General features: G+C 41.6%; 1 protein-coding gene across 5 annotated transcripts in view; it reads left to right on the top strand.

The window, feature by feature from the left end:
* Positions 1 to 22,021, top strand: part of LARS2 (leucyl-tRNA synthetase 2, mitochondrial) — a 161,864-nt gene that overhangs the window by 9,995 nt on the left and 129,848 nt on the right. For 3 of the 5 annotated variants that reach the window (NM_001133767.1, XM_009239111.4, XM_063721642.1), the window contains 3 exon segments: positions 1,942 to 2,070; positions 19,174 to 19,265; positions 21,340 to 21,400. In NM_001133767.1, the coding sequence (NP_001127239.1) occupies positions 1,942 to 2,070; positions 19,174 to 19,265; positions 21,340 to 21,400 (282 nt within the window). 5 annotated transcript variants of the gene reach the window in all.

Genomic DNA, 22,021 nt, shown 5'->3' with positions numbered 1-22,021 from the left:
TCCTTGGCAAGAATCTGACTTCTGGTTTCTTCTGCTCTACTGATTATATTGGTTTATGTGTATTATCAGTCATGCGAACATTCAGCAAACAATATTTAAAAACCCCCTCCCACATATGTACACAAAAGAAGGGTTATGAATATTCTGTTTTGTGTTTGTTTGCATTACTTCGGGGGAAGCAAATTCTTAAAGAACTGGAGTAAAGTTCTAGGAAGGGAATAAGGCCAGGAAGAAAAAAACAGAAGGCAGAAATAAATAAAAGCAGAAGTTCTGACCCTCAGTGACCAAATAGAATCAGTTACCCAGTTACCTGTTGCTCTTCCTTTCTCCCCAGCTCCTCCACCCCTGACCCTGTCATGAGATGATTTAAACTTGAGTGTGGGGAACCCTCCTATTACTTGGGTAGGATCTGTGAAGTTTGCTGGGTAAAAAGTGCTCCATAGGGGCCAGTTATCAGGCTTTTGGAGCACGAAGGCCAACAAACATTTATCCAACATTTTATGAAACTCCTGCTGGCACTGGGGGCAGGCGTGGAGAAAGAGGTGACTAAAGCACAGTTCTTGCCTTTGAACAGTAGGTCCCCCCAGTAGGAGTCCATTCAAGGACTGCCATCTTTGTTTGCCTTATCCCATTCATGTGCACACTTATGACAACATTCATCATTTTACCAGGGGAAGAATTAAGACGCCAGAAGTCAGTGATCCAATAAGGACTCATTGACCTGTGTTCCTTCTGTTCAGATACATGTACAGTTGTCTATGTTTCTCATGATGAAGCTGCTTCTTTGGAAGCTGGAGAGTTACATAACCCTGGTCTGAGGCTGCTTATTTATCATCCCTGGAGAACAACAACCTTCTCCCTTTTTAAAAAGATCTTCTCATTACCTTCCCATTTCAACATTTTTGTTGAAAGATAGGCTCTCAATACAATGGGGAAACTCAGCACCCAAATTGGTACCTTAGGATCCTGTTGTTACTGCTAAACCTACGTCAGAATGCAGCTGTAGAGAATTTAGGAAGAGACTCCATTTTTAGAGATGTTACATCTATGTGATTCAACTATTGCTTCTTTGAATTATATGGATATATGTATGTTAGAGCTTCCTTTGGAAAAACAAACAGTTCTTTAAGGACCTAGATAGAAGCTGTCTTAAAAGAGAAGTGTTGTTTTGTTTTGTTTTGTTTTGTTTTTAACGGAGTAGCCATTCTTTTATTCCTTTACTTTCCTAATAATCTTGCTTTCATTTTCCTCTACAGACTTGTGCTGAATTCTTTCTTGTGTGAGATCCAAGAACCCTCTCTTGGGGTCTGCATTGGGACCGCTTTTCTTTCTTTCTTTTTTTTTTTTTCCATAGGTTATTGGGGTACAGGTGGTATTTGGTTACATGAGTAAGTTCTTTAGTGGTGTTTTTTGAGATTTTGGTGCACCTCTTACCCGAGCAGTATAGGCTGTACTCTATTTGTAGTCTTTTATCCTTCACCCCCCTTACCACCCTTCCCCGCAAGTCCCCAAAGTCCATTGTATCATTGTTATGCCTCATAGCTTAGCTCCCACATATCAGTGAGAATGTAAGATGTTTGGTTTTCCATTCCTGAGTTACTTCATTTAGAATAATAGTCTCCAATCTCCCCAGGTCACTGCAAATACTGTTAATTCATTACTTTTAAAAAATAAGTTTTTAAAAGAGAAAAACAAATAAGATATATGGGTAATTAACACTTAGAGGTAGTTTGGCATTATTTTGGACATTCTTTAGCTTAAACCAGGGCTTTGAATTTTGCTTTTTGACATTTTAGTTGATTTACATTCTGGGAACAGTCTTTTTAAAAGGAGACTTTTAAAATGTTAAATTATTACTTTGCGTAAAATGCCAAAATATTATGTATACATGCGGAGTTCCCAGAAAATGCTTAATAAATACTCATTGTCATTCTTTCCTAGAAATCAAAGCCAAAATTTTATGTGCTTTCCATGTTCCCTTATCCTTCTGGTAAGCTGCACATGGGCCATGTGCGTGTCTACACCATCAGCGACACCATAGCACGGTTCCAGAAGATGAGAGGGATGCAGGTAAGAACAGGTGCCCGCTGGAGCAGCCCTTGTCTGCCACACGCAGGGTTGGCATATAGTAATACATTTTCAAGACAACTGAAGAAAACCAACTTTAGTTCAGATTAGGACAGCTTTGAAGATGGACATGAAAAGCTCAGTGTTTCCTTTTATGGATTAGAAGATATTATAATAAAGCATCTAGGTTAATTGGGGGACAGCCATGAGTTGGGTGTTGTGCTTGGGTGGAGATTGGATGGGAATGGGGTGAAAGGTAGATACAAATGTGGATAACACTGATAATCTTCCCAGGAGATGCTCACCCATGAGTAGAGAATCATTGTATAAGGAACTGAGGTCAATAGTACAAATACACATCAGTGCTGTGAGTGGCAGGTGAGACTGCAAGATATTTCTTTCCATTCTATTTGATATTTTCCATATTCTTTGAGCATGTATTTCTTTTCTTTTTTTTTTCTTTTGAGACGGAGTCTTGCTCTGTCGCCCAGGCTGGAGTGCAGTGGCGCAGTCTCGGCTCACTGCAACCTCCGCCTCCCAGGTTCATGCCATTCTCCTGCCTCAGCCTCCCGAGTAGCTGGGACTACAGGTACCTGCCACCACGCCTGGCTAATTTTTTGTATTTTTAGTAGAGACGGGGTTTCACCATGTTAGCCAGGATGGTCTCGATCTCCTGGCCTCGTGATCTGCCTGCTTTGGCCTCCGAAAGTGCTGTGATTACAGGTGTGAGCCACCATGCCCAGCAGAGCATGTATTTATTTTCTAATGGAAAAAAATAATTTTTTTTAAGAAAAGGTACTGGGGGAGTAACAACTCTGGGGAGTTGGGGAAAGTGCCACTAAAGAAGGAACATCTGGTCTGGGCACCTGGCTCATGCCTGTAATTCCAGTGCTTTGGGAGGCCCAGGCAGGAGGATTACTTGAGCCCAGGAGTTCGAGACCAGCCAATGTAGTGAAACCCTGTCTCCACAAAAAATACAAAAAATTAGCTCAGTGTGGTGGCACACACCTGTAGTCCCAGCTACTCAGGAGGCTGAGGTGGGAGAATCACTTGAACCTGGGAGATCAAGGCTGCAGTGAATTGTAATTGTGCCACTACACTCCAGCCTGGGCAACAGAGTGAGAGGCTATCTTAAACAAACAAACAAACAAACAAACAAAAACTTGATATGGGCCTTGAAGGATGAGGTGAAATTTATTGTAAGAGAGGAGGACAAACACCCTTCCTTGGCTGATGTGGGCCGTTCCTCTTTACCCCATTGCCTGCTTTTTTTTTTAAATTTTTTTGAGACACAGTCTCATTTTGTCACCCCGGCTGGAGTGCTGTGGTTGCAATCACAGTTCACTGCAGCCTCGACCTCCCAGGCTCAACGTCCGACTCTGTCTCCCAAGTAGTTGGGACTATAGGTGTGCGCCACCATGCTCAGCTAATTTTTTGAATTTTTTGTAGAGACAGGGTTTCACCATATTGTTCAGGCATGTCTTGAACTCCTGGGCTCAAGCAATCCACCCACCTCAGCCTCCCAAGGTACTAGGATTATAGATATGAGCTACCGCACCTAGCCCAGAGCCTAATCGTTACTAGCAATCTTTAGCAACACATCATCTTTAAGATGGGTGTTGGATAATCATAATATCTTCTTTAACCACCTACGAAATATGGCAGTATTGAAGAAGGGCTGAGAGCATGGCCCATTGAACCAAACTGCCAGGATGCAAATGCCAGTTCTTAATACTTACAAACTGTGTGGCCTTTGAGTAGTTAATTAGTTAACCTCTTCAACACCTTGTTTCCTCTCATCTATAAAATAGGGATAAAATAGTACCTGCCCCATTGGCCTGTTATAAGGATTCAAAGAGGATGACTATGAAGCACTTAGATACCCAATACACAGTATGTAACCAATAAGTATTAGCAATTGCCAGCAGTGGACAGGAACCTGCTCACACCAGCTCCTGAGAGCCAACTATGTATACCTCTGCCCAATGTTGTGTTTATTAGTCACCTTGTCAGCTTGAAATCTGCCATTGAGGGAGTATTTACACCATGGTAATCAGCAAACCTACAAATCATGGCCTTTTCCTCCAGAGAGCCAATTGTTAATTAAACATTTACTGGAACCCCAGTGGCCATTGCTACTGTGAACCTGTCAGGGCCTATACAAATGATATCTGCTGCCTCTCAGTTCTTTATATTTTATTTTAGCAAGGTAAGTGCATCCATTGTCATAACTGGTTTGAAATTTTATGCTGAGCTGACATTGGCTGCAAGAAGTATTCCTAAAAGAGGGTCACGTTGTAATATCTTTGTCACTTGAAGAGTTAAATAACTTTATACTACCAAATTCAGAGATTGGTGTTCCACTTTAAGATGGCTGAGGGTGTTTGTCTCTCTGGTTTTTGTCAGATGTTATTTTTCCCAGATAACCGTTTTCCATTATTTCTGCTATGTTTATTAGAAAGAGGTGGAACAGGCCGGGCGTGGTGGCTCATGCCTGTAATCCCAGCACTTTGGGAGGCTGAAGTGGGCAGATCACCCAAGGTCGGGAGGTCAAGACCAGCCTGACCAACTGGAGAAACCCCATCTCTACTAAAAATACAAAATTAGCCAGGCATGGTGGCCCGTGCTTGTAATCTGAGCTACTCGGGAGGCAAAGGCAAGAGAATTGCTTGAACCCAGGAGGCGGAGGTTGCAGTGAGCCAAGATCGCACCACTGCACTCCAGCCTGGGCAACAAGAGCGAAACTCCGTCTCCAAAAACAAAAAACAAAAAAAAAAGAAAGAAAGAGGCGGGACAGAATGAATTGGCTCTTTGCCTAAAGTACAATTCTTTATCTCACGGTGATAAAGAATCTAGTTGTGATTCTTTAATTAGATTTGTCTTAATTTTTTTTAACTTATGCCAACTTATTTCGGACAATTAGTGAGTGCAGGCAAATTGCCGACAATTAAGCTTTTTTTTGTTTGTTTTTTTGAGGCAGAGCTTTGATCTTGTTGCCCAGGCTGGAGTGCAATGGTGTGATCTCAGCTCACTGCAACCTCCGCCTCCTGGGTTCAAGCAATTCTCCTGCCTCAGCCTTCCAAGTAGCTAAGATTACAGGCACCCACCACCACACTCAGCTAATTTTTGTATTTTAGTAGAGACGGGGTTTCACCATGTTGGTCAGGCTGGTCTCGAACTCCTGACCTCAGGTGATCCTCCCGCCTTGGGACAGTTAAGCTTTTATAGCAAAACTGTACATTTATGATAGGGTGCAGGGAAGCCTGTTAGCAAAATAGGTGGTTGAGGGGGTTGTAGGTGAGATTCTAATTTCCTTGGATGGGATGAGATGATACAGAGGAGGCTCAAGGCAGAGCCCCAGGCCCAGAGGAACTGGTACCCTTGCAGGCAGCTCAGGCCCAGAAGACAAGGAGTCCTTCTACCATATCTGAAGCCTAAGGTCAGGCTAGACCCAGAAATTGAACAACCTGGATTTGAACCTACCACTTTCTAGCCAAGCAACTCTGCAGAGTCATTTAATGTCTCTGTATCCCACTTTCTTAATCTTTAACATAGGGATAACAATACTTTATTCCTCACAGGGTTATGAGGATTAGATGAGATAGTGCTTGTATCTGGCACATAATAATCCCATAATAAGTGATAGCTGTAATTATTATTTATACTGATCTGATTCCTCAGAGCTGCTTAGGAAGGTGATTCGTCACCATTTAATAAATGAATCCTGTAATTCATATTATCCATCTGTGGCTTGATTTGCTTCGTATGGTTGAAACCACTATTTGTTATTTGGTTGATGGTTTCTTAGTCTGTGTGATCAGCAGATACCTAAGGATGTCTTTTTGTTTCACAGTTTCAGTTGCTGTGTTTAAGATAACAAGCCCTCTTTTCAGGGTGTTCTCTAGGTTCTCCTGAAATTAATTTCTTATTAATTTTCATAGTTCATATTTAAGTCACAGCATCTCAGATACAACCACCAAATCTGGTAAAAACTTGTCTGGCCATTTTTAAGTGATGTGGGAAAAGAGAAACAGAAATCTTGGTTTCATTGTCAGTAATGTGAAAGAAAATCTGTTGAGCTTCCTTGTCATTTTAAAATCTTTCCTGCCCAATGCCAGGATTGGTCCCTGAGATTGAATAGACTTGGACTCAAGTTAAGTTTAACGAGCCTCACTCTAAGCAGGGAAGGAATATCTAATCTGGGCCTGCCAAACAGGGTCTGCCACATGTATTGATTAATTCAGTCAGTAATCATTGAGCACCGGCTTTATTCTTGAATGGAGATATATGAAATAGTTCTAAGGCACACTAAGAACAGCATTATCTCCGCCTCCCAGGTTCAAGCAGTTCTCCTGCCTCAGCCTCCCGAGTAGCTGGGATTACAGGTACACGCCACCACACCTGGCTAATTTTTGTATTTTTAGTAGAGATAGGTTTTCCATGTTGGCCAGGCTGGTCTAGAACTCCTGACCTCAGGTGATCCACCTGCCTCAGCGGATCTCAAAGTGCTGGGATTACAGGTGTGAGCCACTGTGTCCGGCCAGTCCTTGCTATTTTTCAAAGTCCATTTAAATTCTTCCTTCTACCATAAACCCATCGTGCAATTCACCGGTTCACATTTGTTATGAAATAATTTAGCACTTATAGTCAGAACCACAAACTAGGGAAGTCTATATGTCATCCACATGTTGTTTTATCTGCCCAATAATATAAGCTTCTCAGCAGCAGGAAAGGTCTTTCTAACTTCTTTTGTGTTAGCATGTCAAGTTTTTTTGTTTTTTGATTTTTTTCTTTATACAAGATGGGGTCTCGCTATGTTGACCAGGCTGGTCTTGAACTCCTGACCTCAAGCAGTCCTCCCATCTTGGCCTCCCAAAGTGCTAGGATTACAGGCATGAGCCACCACACCCAACCATCATGTCAAGTTTTTAATGGTCAAATGTAACTAACATGTTTTTAGGTCTATAGCCTATAAGGTCCTTTGTTCCCAAGGAGTTTATAATCTGATAAGCCTCAACTGTTTGTGAGTTGATTGATTCAATGGATATTTTTAAAAGCATACAACTCCTTTGTTTAAGTCTGGACTAAGTGTTCATTGTGCATATATAGCCCAGAATAATGTTTCTCAAACTTTAGAACTCACGTATCCCAGTGACAAAATCTTTGGGCTCAAGTTTGGTAAATATTGAATTAAAAGTTAAACTCTGTCATTCTAGATGATTACTTGACATTTAGATGATTATAAATACAAAGGCAACCCCAGACACCTAATTCATGTGTTAGTTCTTGGTGATCAGGTTTATCAATCAGGAAAAATTAGACCATGCTGCTATAATAAACAATCCCCAAATCTCAGTGGCTTAAAACAACAAAATTTCATTTCTTGCTTTTGCTACATGCCTAACAGGAGGGCTTGGTTCAAGGTAGTCAGGACCTGGATGATGGCTGTTCTTACCTCAGTGAGTGCCTCCCCATCTCTGTGGCTGGGAGAAGGGGGTATAGTGAATCCCCACTGGCTCTTAAATCTTCCACTTGGACTCAAGTCACTTCCACTGACATGGCCACATCCAACCTCAAAGAGGGTAAAGAATATTCCCACCATGTGCCAGGATGGTGAGGAGGATCAAAATGTTTGTGAACAGCTCCAATGACCCCCACCTAAGGTGATCTAGTTGACCCAGAATATTCTTATCTTGGGTAATCTTTTTAAAAATTATTGATGTAAAAGTATACATTTAGAAACCATCAGAGAGACTAGCAGACCTCTCAATTGGAGCCTGTGGAATTTGAGAAACATTGCTCAGAGCATGCAGTTGTTGCCATCAAGTTTGGCATCCAACCATTTATGCTCTGTAAAAATTTCTCTGTGTGTCCATGATTCTTAAACTTTAGGATGCGTAATGATCTCCTGAGGAGTTTGCTAAAAAGGCAGGTTGCGATATAGTCCTGAGTGAGGCTCAGGAATTGGTATTTAAATAAGCATTTCAGGTAGTTCTGATGTAAGTGCTCTCCCAGATTTGGCACTTAGATGAATGGGATCGGATGCTCCACAGAGCCAAATGGACATGGTTCTCTAGGTTTGAAAATACATCCCATTGAAATGAGAAGAAAGCTAAAGGTCACAAGCAGCTGAGGAGACACACACAGATTAGATGTGGACTGTGTATGTAGAGGGGCAGGTGGTTTGGGGGTGATGAATCAATTAGGAAACAGGGGGTTAGTCAAAGCAGTGATGGTGTCTGCCCTACCCGCATCATGGATTTGTTGTGAGGTTTGTGTATGTGAGATGATCACTGAGAAAACCCTCTAAAAACCATATGCAATTTTCAAGTGTAACCCAATTAATAGTAGCAATAAAAAGAGAGTCCTGAGGTTTGGATGTTTGAGCAGGGGGCCATTTGAAGCCAGAGATAAATTATTCTCTTTCAGTAATCAGAAAAGGCTGTATTGCCAATCGGTTTCTTCTTAAACTCATAGAATGCCTGATGACATATTTAAAACTTAGCTCCATATGGTGATTTTGTTGTGTTTTCATATGTTGTATGCACAGATGGTTGGAAAATAAAATTCCCCACCTCCCACCTCGGCTGGTCTCCCCAGCACCTTCTGGTCCAGAAGCCGGGTGATAAAAGCATCAAGGTGCCAAGTCCCCCTCACAGAGTTGGGCTTGGACTAATTTGTCTCAGGCAAAAAGCCACCAGGCATTGCCCAAGCAGAAGAGTTTTCTGCTTGGGCCTTTTTGCTATTCACTGTGGAGGAGGAAGAAAATTGAGGCTATGTGTCTGGCAGCTGCATAATCATAATATAATTATCCACAAATATCAGGAAGCAAGGGAAGTTCTTAGCAAGTAAACAATAATGTACGTTCCATCACTTTTCAGTTTGCCAGTCAGTCAACAAGTGTTTATGAAGTGCCCGGAGAGTGCATAGCATGGCATTTAGTTTTCAAATTTGTAAATCTCTATAGCATCTGAAAGTAGATAGTGAATTTCCAGGGCATATTCTCTCAGATGTCCTTCGAAGGAGAGAATGAACTGCTGGTCCAGTGCCTTGATTGGAAATTGGCTGATTTATCTGCCTGTCACATCCCTCCACATTCCCAGAGGAGATCTGCTGCTTTGGGCCTAGGTACTGTCATTTGATTTTTATAATCTGAAGTATTCCCTTGATTTTTATCCCCAATCTGTAATAATGGTGAGTTATTACACTTGCTAAACAAAATTAAATATTGTGTTTCTCATTTCTTGGAAATAAGAAGTGTTGAACATACTCCAAAGACACCATGACACTCTGAAAATAGCAGTTTTTGGAGAAACAGTAACCATGGTTGCTCTCAATTAGAAGCTGAATTGGTTTCAAATATAAAATTTTGTTTTGATGAAAGGGAGAGAAAGCTGGTAATTCCTAGGGAACTGGTTGGCCCTTTCATAGTAACAGTTACGCTGCTTCCCTCTCTACTGGGAAGGCAGATGACCAGCTGCCTGGGCTTCCTTCCCTTCCATCGCCAAACTCTACTTAGTCTTACTTCTTGTGTCGGATGAACAACTATCTCTTTGCCTCTTTAATTCCTTCTTTTAAAAAATATATTTTAAAATTGTACATAAATTTCCATATTCCACCTATAAGAAAAAGAAATACAACATAGGTAAGTCTGTAGTCCCCTTTGGGCTCCCATTTCTGCATCAGGCCCTCCCGCCCCCAGGCAATAACCTCTGGCATTTTCCAGGTTATATGCCTTTAGAGCCTTCTCTGTCTGTTATATGGAACTGTGTTTTCTCCTGCATCTCTTTCTTCTACTTCTTCTAGTTTGCTTGCCATCCATCCTGCCTGCCAACTCCGAGCCACCAAGGCTCACCCTGGAGCAGGGCAGGGGAGGGCAGAAGGCCCCACCAGGGTGTGCCATGGCCATGTGGCTACCAGGCCTCACCCCCTGGCCAGGACTCTGACCCCTGTGTTTTTGTCATCAGTAACTCCTGGTTGTCCATGGTAACAGCTGGCCCCCACTACTCTCTGATCTCAAAGTAAGGCAGGTTATGCAGTCCTGCTAGCGTTCTTGTGCTGGTCCTTGACCAGTTTGCTGTTAGATGCTTTTTGTACGGCAGAAGGGCTGACTCCTGCAGGTCAGGTTCCCAAGCTGGCCCCCTCCTGGTTTTGAACAATAGGAAATCCTGGTAACATTGGAGGACAGGAGAAAGGGAGAGGCTGAAAATTTCTCTCTCCCTCTATCTCTCTCTCTCTCTCTGCCCTGGTTTGGTCTTCACTAATCCAGTTCCATCTGGGCAGTCCAGCCTGTTTGAGCTTCTGCAGCTGAGATCAGCCTTTGGGCTTTGTTAACTCTGCTTTCTCACTTTGTCTCTGCAGTCTAGAGATTGTGGTAATGTCCTGCCCTTCCAAAGTGCTAGGTAGATTCACCCATTTCCTTGGCTTCCCAGTCAACTTTAAATATGTGGAGTATTTGTTACACGAGCCAGGTGGAAATGATGGTTTTTCAGACTTTGGAAGTTTATTTTATGGATTTCCAAGTTATAGCTACTGGTACTTTTTCTTGATTCCATCTCTGAGTAGTATTACATTTATTATTTAAAAATTATCATTAGTAGTCTTCTGCCACCCTCTGTGATGTCACATTCCTATCTTTCCAAATTGACATGATATATATTTCAAAGTGTATTTTCAGTAGATGTTTTTAAAAATAAAATACGTGGAAAAAATGTTCTGAAGCTGCAGAATGCATTCATGTCCAAGAAGTTAACTTCTAGGAAGTTGAGAGGGTTCAGGTGGGCTCAAGCATATAAATAGAGATGCCAATAATTTATTTTTATTTTTATTTTTTTTAGGGAAATTGCCTAGTTAGCACATGTGAGCTGTAAGTTCAGTTCAGTTCAGTTACTTTTTCAACTGTGGGTGGATTAAAATAAGTTATGGTGATAGAAAGAAAGGAATTGCAATTTTAAAACCTAAAAGGAGAGTTTGGAGTTCTTCCCAGTGAATGGACAATCTTGGCCATAGAGAAATCAAGGGCAAGAAAGTGTACCATGTATCTAGAGGTATTTGATCCGAACAGTGCATGAGACATGTACAAGGCTGGCAAAGGAAGCACCTGACCCAGCGTCTTTCACGTAAATAGGCCATAACAACTTGACCAAAAAATAGAAGCTGCTCTCTATGGGGGAAGGGACAAGTTTTGGTATTTTGTAAACCTGTTGTAGGTCTTCACTTTGTTTCTCCCTTGACAGTGGTGAATCATCTTATAGAACAAAAGTGAGCTTTGCGCTTGGTCACTGGGCTCTAGGAAACCCAGGGTATAGAAACAAAGAGACCCTTTCCAATTTTGTAGAAATTTGGCTCACAGAGACATTTATTCCAGTGCTCTGGCTCATGGTGGGAAGAACAATTCTGACTTCAAGATGCAAAAAGGCCTTGCCACAATCTGATTCTGTTATTCTCTCTAGGGCAAACTTTTTTTTTTTTTTTTTAATTTTTGGTAAGAATCTGAAATATTAAGAAACTTTAAGATTTTTCTAACTTTATTTTCATGGACAGCTTAGATAACATGTAAGCTAAGAATATCTTTCCATGTTAATTCTATCTGAAAACAAAAATAGAAATGAATAAGTATATTATGTAAATCTAGGCTGGTTTTTGTGACAGTCTCTGTATTGCCTTTATTTAAAAATATGGACGGCACCTAACAGAATGTTAATAGGCAGAAACATTGAATTGGTGCCATTTTGGCAGTTCTGACAAAGAAACCAAGTGGTAATTAAGTTTCCCCCCTTTCTTGTGGAGCAGTTACACAACAGTTACATTATTCTGCCAGTGACACAGCCCTAGGAGAATTTAAAGCACAGCTGGAAGCTGCTCAGGTGTTGTCCTTGAAGTATTGCAGAACTTTCTAGTAATACTGCCCATATCCCCAGCATTGGATTCTTTTTTTTTTTTTTGGCTCTTGAAATTTAAAAAGAAAAAGAGAAAGAATTGCAGAACTTAGTAGCAAATACAGAAGATTGTTTGTCATCTATGGATCAAGCAATATTCAAGTGAAAATTGTAGCCTGAACAGTATTTGTTTTAGTCATGATTCTTGTCTACCATGGTCTAAAAACCCAGCTTAGACCAGCTTAAGCAAAAAGGGAGGCTTTGTTTTTATAGATCCTGAAACTCACAGAATCACAGGAAATGTAGGAGCTGGGTCTGCTGGGTATTGGGACTAGGTCCTTGAAGTACATCAGTTTCCCCAGTGTCTCTCCATTGCCTATTTCTGCTTCTCTCCACATTCCAGCTTTATTTTCTCAGACATTTCTACAAGCTAGGGGGCAGAGCCACCTGAAGCCCTTATGGTTTCTGACCAAGGAGAAAAGAGAGTCCTGTCCTCCTCCAGCATTCCGCCTTACTCCGTACAAGCCTAGAGCTGTCTGGGGAAGGAGTCAGGCACTTGCCTCTCTCTCTAGCCAGGGGGACAGGTTTTTAAGATTGGCAGTTTGCACTAACACTATATTAAGTTGGACACAGAACAGTTTCCTAGAAGGGGAAGATGCTGTTTGAGAGGATGAAATGCTTTGGGTCTGCCACATTTAGTAAGAGGAAAAGAGACCTCAAGTCTCAACTGGATTGGGATATGTCCAGTCAGTTTCTTAAAACTGCATAGAATAGATATACTCAGGGAATGTTAGAATTTTTAGGAAAGACATATATGCACTGCGGGAGTCTAACTCACAGACCCTGACCCAGCAACAAATGAATAACGTACACTGACACAGATAGTATGCCTGTCAGTCCAGCTGAGCATCTGGGCCACTTACAGACTCCAAGGAGAGTGCTGTAAAGAGTTGCAGCCAAGACCCTGACTCACTGGCCCTGCCGGCATTTATTCAGCACACATTTAATGACAAAGGCTTTGAGTAAATACCACTATAGGAAAATTGACCTGGTTCCTGACACCCCTAGTAGAGAGCAATTATGCACCCGAGGTTGATCAAAGGTTGGTCTTAGGATCACATGAGTAAACAAGCTATTTAGATAAACTACATTCCTTTGTACCTACTTTAAGCCATTTACTCAAGGTAAGGAATAGGCAGCTTTCAGCCATAACCCTATCCTGAGACTTTTGCAAAACCTTCCAGCCTTCCAAGAAGATTTGTGTCTATATCCTATAACTTCATCTTAAAGTTTTTCCCACCAGCCTGACTGAACTCCCACAATGCACACATACGTATTTTGTACAGAGGTCCCTGATATAATGTTAAATGAAAAAAGGTCATAAAATAATGTGTATAATCATTTCTATTTTCTTTATCTTTTTAAAATAATCTTTTTAACTTTTTTTAAAAAAATTTATTTTAGGTTCAGTAGTACATGTGCAGGTTATATAGCTATACTCCTGCCAGAGTTTACCTAGATTATTTTGTGACTCAGGTACTAAGCCTAGTACCCAATAGTTATTTTTTCTGCTCCTCTCCCTCCTCCCACCCACCACCCTCAGGTAGGCCCCAAGTGTCTGTTGTTCCTCTTTGTGTCTGTGTGTTCTTATCATTTAGCTCCCACTTATAAGTGAGAACATGTGGTATTTGTTTTTTGGCCTGCATTAGTTTGCTGAGGATAATGGCCTCCAGCTCCATCCATGTTGCTGCAGAGGACATGATCTTGTTCTTTTTTTATGGCTGTATAGTATTCTATGCTGTAAACATACCACATTTTCTTTATCCAGTCTACCATTGATGGTCATTTAGGTTGAGTCCACGTCTTTGCTATTGTGAATAGTGCTGCAGTGAACATACGTGTGGATGTGTCTGTATGACAGAACAATTTATAATCCTTTGGGTGTATACCCAGTAATGGGATTGCTGGGTCAAATTGTAATTCTGTTTTCAGCTTTTTGAAGAATCCCTACCTAGTTTCCACAATGGTTGAACCAATTTACATTCCCACCAAGAGTGTGTAAGCATTCCCTTTTCTCTGCAAAGGTTCTATTTTCATGAAAACAAATAAGCAGGCTCCTATATATGTATACATATGTTTGTTTGTATGTATGTATTTGAGTGGGGAGATAGATGTAGAAGGAAACAAAGGCTGGTGTTATTGGTTACATCATTGACGAGTAGTGACCAGGAGTTAAAAATAAACTTTGCCTTTATTTATCATTGTATTGTGCCATTTCATTTGTTAAATTAAGCTTGTATTACATTTGTAATTTGAAAAAACATCAACTTATGTAAAAAGAAAAGCAGCCTATTCTGACTGACCTCAGGATGGGTGTGGATGCAGGAATTGAAGATAGTAGCTTGGGATCATCTCAGCCTGGAAATCCAAGGTGTCCCAGATTCCCAAGACTGGGAAATGCAGCACAGGATGTGGCAAGCCAGCCTCCCCTGGGACAACAGCAAGCTTGAGAGGTCCACAGGACTGCTTGTTCACTAAGCACATATCCCTTACAGAAAGCAGTTCTGAGTGGGTCACATCCACCACCACCTTCAATATGGCAAAGTCTACTGTAAGGCAGAGTCCTTGCCTGGGGCAATTGGAGGCAGGCCCCGTCCTTCCAGTGCACAGATGGCTGCCTTCTGCTGATGGACTGCTCCTGGTCCAATCAGCTGTGGCAAGAACAGCCGGGCTGCTTTTAATCGAAGCACCTGATGTGAATCATTAATTATTCAGGAAAGAAGAACTGCTGGGCCTCTTTTACTGAAAACGGGGCCAAGTACTTGACTGGCCCTTTGAGCCTGTGTGGTCCGTTCGGTTTGGGTAAGAAATTCCAATGCCTAGCGCCGACCTTGTGCAGAGTCTTGTTAGAAGTAACCCACCCTTAGGAATGTACATGTATGTGTGAGGATCTGTGCGAGATTCAGGTATTAATATCTTCCGTCCTCTTGTCAGAAAGCAACTATATTAAATGTGGCCAAAGAGATGGAGGCTGAAATTGTGGTAAGGGAATCAGTGATGTGCGATGCTGTGAGATGCTAAAGATCAAGAAAGCAGACAGCTGCAGCGGCCACAGCAGCAAGTGCTGCCATTTATTGGGTGCCTGTGCTGTGCTGGGCGCCATGCTAGATGTGCCACAGACATCATGAACATGTCATGCTCAATAATTCAAGGTAGCTGCTTTCAGTCACCATTTATAGTTGAGACTCAGAATTAGTAAGTAATGTGCCTCAGGCTCCACTGATAGTAAACAGGCAGAGTTAGATTTAGGACCTTGGCCCTCAACAGGCTCCTGGAGAACAAGCCTTTGTTAGCATTTCCTATGCAGTAGCCAAAGGAGTAAAAGCAGCTCTATTTTAGAGAGATGGTCTCAGTTCTTTAGATGAAATTGTTTCATCAGACTACTAAAAATCAACTTAAAAAATATTAATGTGCATAGTGGAAGTATACCTTTAAGGTAAGTGACTCCAACCACTGGAAGGGGTATGCCTGTTCTCTTACTGCTGCCTGCTAAGACAGGGGCTTAGGAGGGAACAGATCTGGCGACTGGGATTGCAAGATGCACCTAGGTTGGGACACTTTGAAGTGTAAGTGCTTATGGGACCTGAGGCAGAGGTGGCCAGTGGGTAGTATTAGTGTGCTTGTGCTGGACGTAAAGATGGAGGAAAACTCTGGGTGCTCATATGCAGGTGGAAGTGTGGTTTGCTGCAGTCTTTCTGGGGATGCCATTTGGCTGTATATGTCAAACGTCTTAAAATTTTCCATACCCTTTTACCCTGTAGTTGCACTTCTAGAAATTTTTGTAAAGGAAATGTTAAGAGTATATACAAAGATTTATGCCCAAGAATGTTCATCCTGGCCTTTTTTATAATGGTGCAAAATGGAAATAACTTTTAGGAAAACAAAAATAGCTGGTCATTCAAAGCAGTCACTAACAGGCTGCACTGACAGCATGTACAGTGAAAAAACAGGAGATAAAAAATACATATATAAATAATCTCAATTTTTAAACATTAGATACAAATTTACCACATGTAACTGGTATGTATGGCTGTATGGTAGAATAACAGGTGAGTCTTATTTTCTTCTATTTTTCTCTACTTACCAAATTATGGTGAATATGTAATTATGGAAGAAAACAAGACCTATTTCTTTAGTTGAAAATGTCCCATTCTGATATGCATGTGTGGTGAGGTGGTGCCAGTAAGTGCCTTTCAGTATTCGTCATTATTTTAAGGAAATGTGTGTGAACATAAGCGTAGCTTCTCTGCATGATCAAAAAGCAAAGTAAGGGGGCAGGGGCAGTGGCTCATGCCTGTAATCCTGGCACTTTGGGAGGGAGAAGGATAGCTTGCAGCCAGGAGTTCGAGATTACAGTGAACTGATCGTGGTGCCACTGCACTTCAGCCTCGGCAACCAAACAAGACCCTGTCTCTTAAAAAAAAAAAAAAAAAAAGCGAAATAAAACTTACCCCAGGTTGACAGCCCATGAACTTGATAGGAAATAAGAGGGTCAACTGGAATGGGCTGTTTTCTATAATAGAAATATCAGAGTCTTCTTGGTCAGTCCTTCCCCACAGGCAGGCTTCAGAAAGAAGTGGCGTCTGTGGTTTTGTGGCTGGATTCAGTTTCAGAGAATGGTAGGGGATTGAATTTTGTAAGCAGTGTGTCTTTCCTGACAGGGGCAGGGAGCCTGGCTTCCTGAGACTGTCCCCTGATGCCACAGCAGATGTGTCAAACCATTTTTCCTGCTCATGGCATGTAGTTTGAGAGAGCTTGATAGTGAAGCTGCCAGCTCAGCTGTGACTGGCCACTCATTTGCAGACAAGAATGCCTTACTGGCCTGGGCTTGCTTAAGGTAATTGCTTCTAGACTACTCACTCCTGCTGGGCCACAGTTTCTTGAACAGTCAAATAAGGGGTTGAGGGGTAGAGGATATATCTCAAAAGCTTCTTTGTGCTTGAAGATTTGTGATTCCTTGTTCTTTGGAGAATGAAAATATCTTCTAGAAGGTGATTAGAGAGCAGCACTCTTTAGAAATAATAATACTAGTGGCCAACATTATATACAGCACTTTACTGTGTGGCAGGCACTACTCTCAGCACTTTTCTTAAATTAACTTATTTAATCTTCACAGTGATCCAATGAGGTAGTTATGCTATCATCCCCATTTTACAGATGACGAAACTGAGGAGAAAAGAGGAACCTACACATGGAACATTTCTTATACCAAAAACACAGCTAGTGGTTTGCAATTAATTTAAAAATATTGGCTATTTTAGGCCAGGCTCAGTGGCTCACTCCTGTAATCCCAGCACTTTGGGGGCCGAGGCAGGCAGATCACTTGAGGCCAGGAGTTCGAGACCAGCCTGACCAACATAGCAAAACCCCATTTCTACTAAAAATACAAAAATTAGCAGGGTGTGGTGGTATGTGCCTGTAATCCCAGCTACTGGGGAGGCTCAGGCAGGAGGATCACTTGAACCTGGGAGGCAGAGGTTACAGTGAGCCAAGACTGCACCATTGCACTCCAGCCTGGGCAACAGAGCAAGACTCCGTCTCAAAAAAAAAAAAAAAAACAACATATATATATGGGTGGGGGGGGCGCTATTTTAGAAATTAGTGTAAATGATGTATAGGGCTTAGTCCAAAGCCTTATTTTTATCCAGTCTCAAAAGTTACTCTCTGGAATACCTTATCTGCTATGTTCCTGTGTATTTTTCTTAGTTTTCATGTATCTGGCTGTTTGGGTAGAGGTGGGGGTTTCCCTTCCTTGCTGGTAGGGAAGAAAGGGATGAACTTCAGTACTTCAGTAGTTAGGCATGGTGGCACACGCCTGTAATCCCAGCTACTCGGGAGGCTGGGGCAGGAGAATTGCTTGAACCCAGGAGATGCTCCAACCTGGGCAACAGAGTGAGACATTGTCTTGGAAAAAAAAAAAGAAAGGGATGAACTTCAGGAAGAAATGGGGAGTGGGCCTTTCAGAAGAGTATTGCCTCAATCAGGGGAGAGAGAGAGAGAGATAGAAGAAAGAAGTGTGAAACGCTTGTGTCTGGAGCAACCTGGAGCAGGGTGCTGAATGATGTACATTTAAGAGGGACTGTGTGCCGGATTCAGGCAAGCCGTGAGAAAGGGACAGGTCCGGGCCACTGAGTAGGGTTGGGATGAACTTTCTTAGGTCTGGGTAGAGCTGGGACTGCCTAGAGCCACCGGTGTGGTCATTATGCGTGTGTTCTGCAGCGCTGTCTAGTACGGCTTTCTGCCATGATTTGAATATCCAATATGTGCACTATCTGGTTCAGTGTCCACCAGTCACATGTGTCTGCTGCACACTTGAAAGGTGGCTAGTGAGACTGAAGAACTGCATTTTTTATTTTATTTACTTTTAATTAAGTTTAAATATAATAGCTATGTGTGGCTAGTGGCTACCATATTGGATAGCACAGCTCCATAAATGAAAAATACTGGACGGGTGCAGTGGCTCACGCCTGTAATCCCAGCACTTTGGGAGGCCAATGCGGGCGGATCACAAGGTCAGGAGATCGAGACCATCCTGGCTAACAGGGTGAAACCCCGTCTCTACTAAAAATACAAAAAAATTAGCTGCATGTGGTGGCGTGTGCCTGTAGTCCCAGCTACTCGGGAGGCTGACGCAGGAGAATCGCTTGAACCTGGGAGGCGGAGGTTGCAGTAAGCCGAGATCGCACCACTGCATTCCAGCCTGGGTGAAAGTGCAAGACTCTTGTCTCAAAAAAAAAAAAAAAAAAAAAAATACTGACATGACATGAGCATTTTGAAAGCCTATACATTATGTGTGTGTGTGTGTATATATATATATGTGTGTGTGTGTGTGTGTGTGTGTGTGTGTGTGAAACTGAAAGAAACTGTTTATAATTTCAGAAAAACAATTTGGGTTCAATATACAGACCACAGAAAAGAAGAAAATAAAAAGTACTCATGAAAACACCTCCTCAGAGGTAACTTATTGATGCTTTGGCATATAACCTTCTAAGTTGTCTTCTATGGTTATGTCATAGGTAGCCAGCTGGCTGTCAGATGCATAACCTGAAATCGTCCAGCAAAGGATAAGGCATGTTAGCAGGAGAGAGTGCTGAGTTTGCCCCAGAAGACAATACCAATAGAGTTCTTAGTGATTTGCCATGGTTGACGTTCCTCTTCTGGATCCTAGGTCATCAACCCCATGGGATGGGATGCTTTTGGATTGCCTGCTGAAAATGCCGCAGTCGAGAGGAATCTACATCCAGAAAGTTGGACACAAAGGTAAGTGTTTACAGGCATATTCAAATACTTGCATACAAAAACCTTTAAAAAAAATTTTTAACCTGTGCTTAAAAAATAGAAAGCAAAGCAAACAAAACACTGCAGCGTACCAAGAGATAAATAAGATTGTATATATTGGTGTTTGTCTTTTAACATACTGTATTCTTATCTAAGAAATATTCAAAGAGGGTTTTGGATATTTGTTCATGTGTTCATTTTGATGCTTTGTTATTTACAGTTATTTTTCCTTCGAGTATTTACATTCGGTAGGAAAAAGAAGAGGGTTGCATTTGTTAAATTTCTATAATGCTTCTGGTCTTCTTAACCGTAGTTTTACTATATCCAAATACTACATTATAATTTTTCTGAACATCCAGTTTATTTTTTGCCTTCACCATTCAGAAGCAAGAGGAACTTAGGCATTCCATGTAGAAATATATGGCCACTTTATTCTGGTTGTGGTTTTCTCCAAGGCGGAACACACTCCCAATTCCACCCAAGCCTCAGGCTTCCATTACACGTGGGCCAGCGGTGCTCATTCCTCTCCCTCCTGCTAAAGTCCTGAGGGCCTCACCCTAGAACTTGGCAGAATCCTCTGGGGCCACTGCATCAGCTCATTTCACAAAGGCCTGGGACCCTTCCCCATGCCACCCCTTAGAGAGACAGAAGGGCAGTTCCAGGGCCTGTGCCCAGTGTCTCTTACTTCTCTTTGTTCTAGCTTACCCAAGGATACATTGTAAAAACATCTACTGTACTTCTGTCCATACTATGGCACCCAGGTCTCTTTTTTCTTCCTAACCCCTAGCTTCTACTTTTCTAGTAATGTTTAATTCTAGATTAATTAATTTTATCACCAGATCTTATCTAGTGATAAAAAGAGGAGGACATGATTATTCAAATAAAGTGGATCAAACATGGCTTATGTTTGATATAAGCTAGACCAGGAGTTGGCAAACTATGGCCTGTGGGCTAAATCTGGCCCTACCTGTTTCTGTAAATCAAGTTTTATTGGAACACAGTCAAATCCATTTGTTTACATATTGTCCGTGTCTGCTTCCATGAGACAGTGTCAGAGCTGAGTAGTTGTGATAGAGACTGATTGTCTCACAAAGCTGAAAGCATTCATCATCTGGCCCTTTTAAAGTTTGCCAGCCTCTCTACTAGTGAATAGCGGTTAAGATGACGGCCCCTGAGCCAGGCTACCTAGGTGCAAATCCTGCCTTCACTTCTTGCCCATCACCTTGAGCAAATTACTTAACTTCTCTTTACTTATTTGTGCTTCAGTTTACTTATTTGTAAAAGAGGGATAGTCATAGTTCCTATCTCATGTGACTGGATAAAGATTAAGCACTTCTCTGCAAAGTGCTTAACATAGGGTCCTGGATTAAATAAGCTGCCATTAGCTAATCAGAGATTACACAGAGGACTTTTTCATGGTTTTTCATATTTTTAGTCTGCTAGAAACTAAAAGAGGATGCAGTAGAAATGAATTAGTCCTTTTTCTTTAAAAAAAATGAAAGAGAAAAAGGTTTATTTCTTTATTCCATGTTATATTATAAGTTGGCTTACCTGTTTATCTCCCTGTTTCTCAATGGTGGATAGTTTTAGGTTTTAGGGTTTACATTTTCATTAACAAAGTAGTGTGTGGTTTCTTTTGGATTCCCACAATTTCTATATTAAGGCTTTTGTTTTCAGCCACTTTTAAACTTATAAATGCTTGGCTTAAATAATATGGCTTAAATGCTTGCAGAATATTGACGTCTGGACGGGCCAGCAGTGCACATCTCAAAGGGGTTGCCTATTTGAATGGCCAGGGGAAGGGGCAGTCCTCAAGGCCAAAGACCATTGTGGTTTCTAGTGGATTCTGTATATGTCCAAATAATGGGTGTCTTCTAATCTGTTGGTATTTTTTGCTGATTCTTAGTGGTTGATTTTTCTGCTAGGGCAAAGCAACACTTTAAACCCATTTGAATAATTTAGACTTTTTCAGTTTCCCTTTACTTCTCAAAGTGTAGTTTGTGTATGGCTTTAATCCCCCCTCTAAAAACCAAACCTTTTTCCCATTGTTTCACAGTAATATTAAACACATGAGGAAACAGCTTGATCGGCTGGGCCTGTGTTTCAGCTGGGATAGGGTAAGTCAACTCTTTTTCCTGAAAGGTCGGCATTTTAAGGAAGGACTTGATGGCAGGGAGCACTCTTCTTCCTCTTTGAGTTGGGAGAAGGCAAGAGTGGGAGGCAGGAAGCAGGAGGGAAGGATTAGCACTCTTCAAAAAAGTATCCTGAGTGGATAATTTGCTTGGAAACAAGTAATTTTCTGTGTGTTTAAACTGAGAGTTAACTTCCTATTTAACTTTAGAGTTGGCTATGATTTCTGTGTGGCAAAAGCTTTGCACAAGGATTTCTCTAGTTCTCAGCAATAGTTTTAAAAGACTGTTGGAATCTATATTAAAGTGATTAAATATCAATCCATCTGGTCCTTGAAGTAATTGGACATTGATTGACCATTTATTTACCTTTTGTTTTAAGTTCAGAAGTGAGGCTCATAACAGCCCATAATTATTCTGTCACATATAATCTTTTGGTGTTAGACACTTTCAAACTGTACATTAAATCAGTGGAGAATTCCAGACCCCTGAGGAGTTCATGGAAAGCCACCTGGCTATTTGGAACTCATGTGTTGCAAACAAATTGTGAACTGGGCCCTTCAAAGCTGTGATCCAAGGCCCGCCCTTTAGACTTTGAAGAATAGTCTG

The sequence above is a fragment of the Pongo abelii genome, chromosome 2 (genome assembly GCF_028885655.2).
Source record: "Pongo abelii isolate AG06213 chromosome 2, NHGRI_mPonAbe1-v2.0_pri, whole genome shotgun sequence".
Taxonomy (NCBI): Eukaryota; Metazoa; Chordata; class Mammalia; order Primates; family Hominidae; genus Pongo; species Pongo abelii.
The sequence above is the reverse complement of the archived record's forward strand: the minus strand, read 5'-3'. Positions and strand labels throughout refer to the sequence as shown.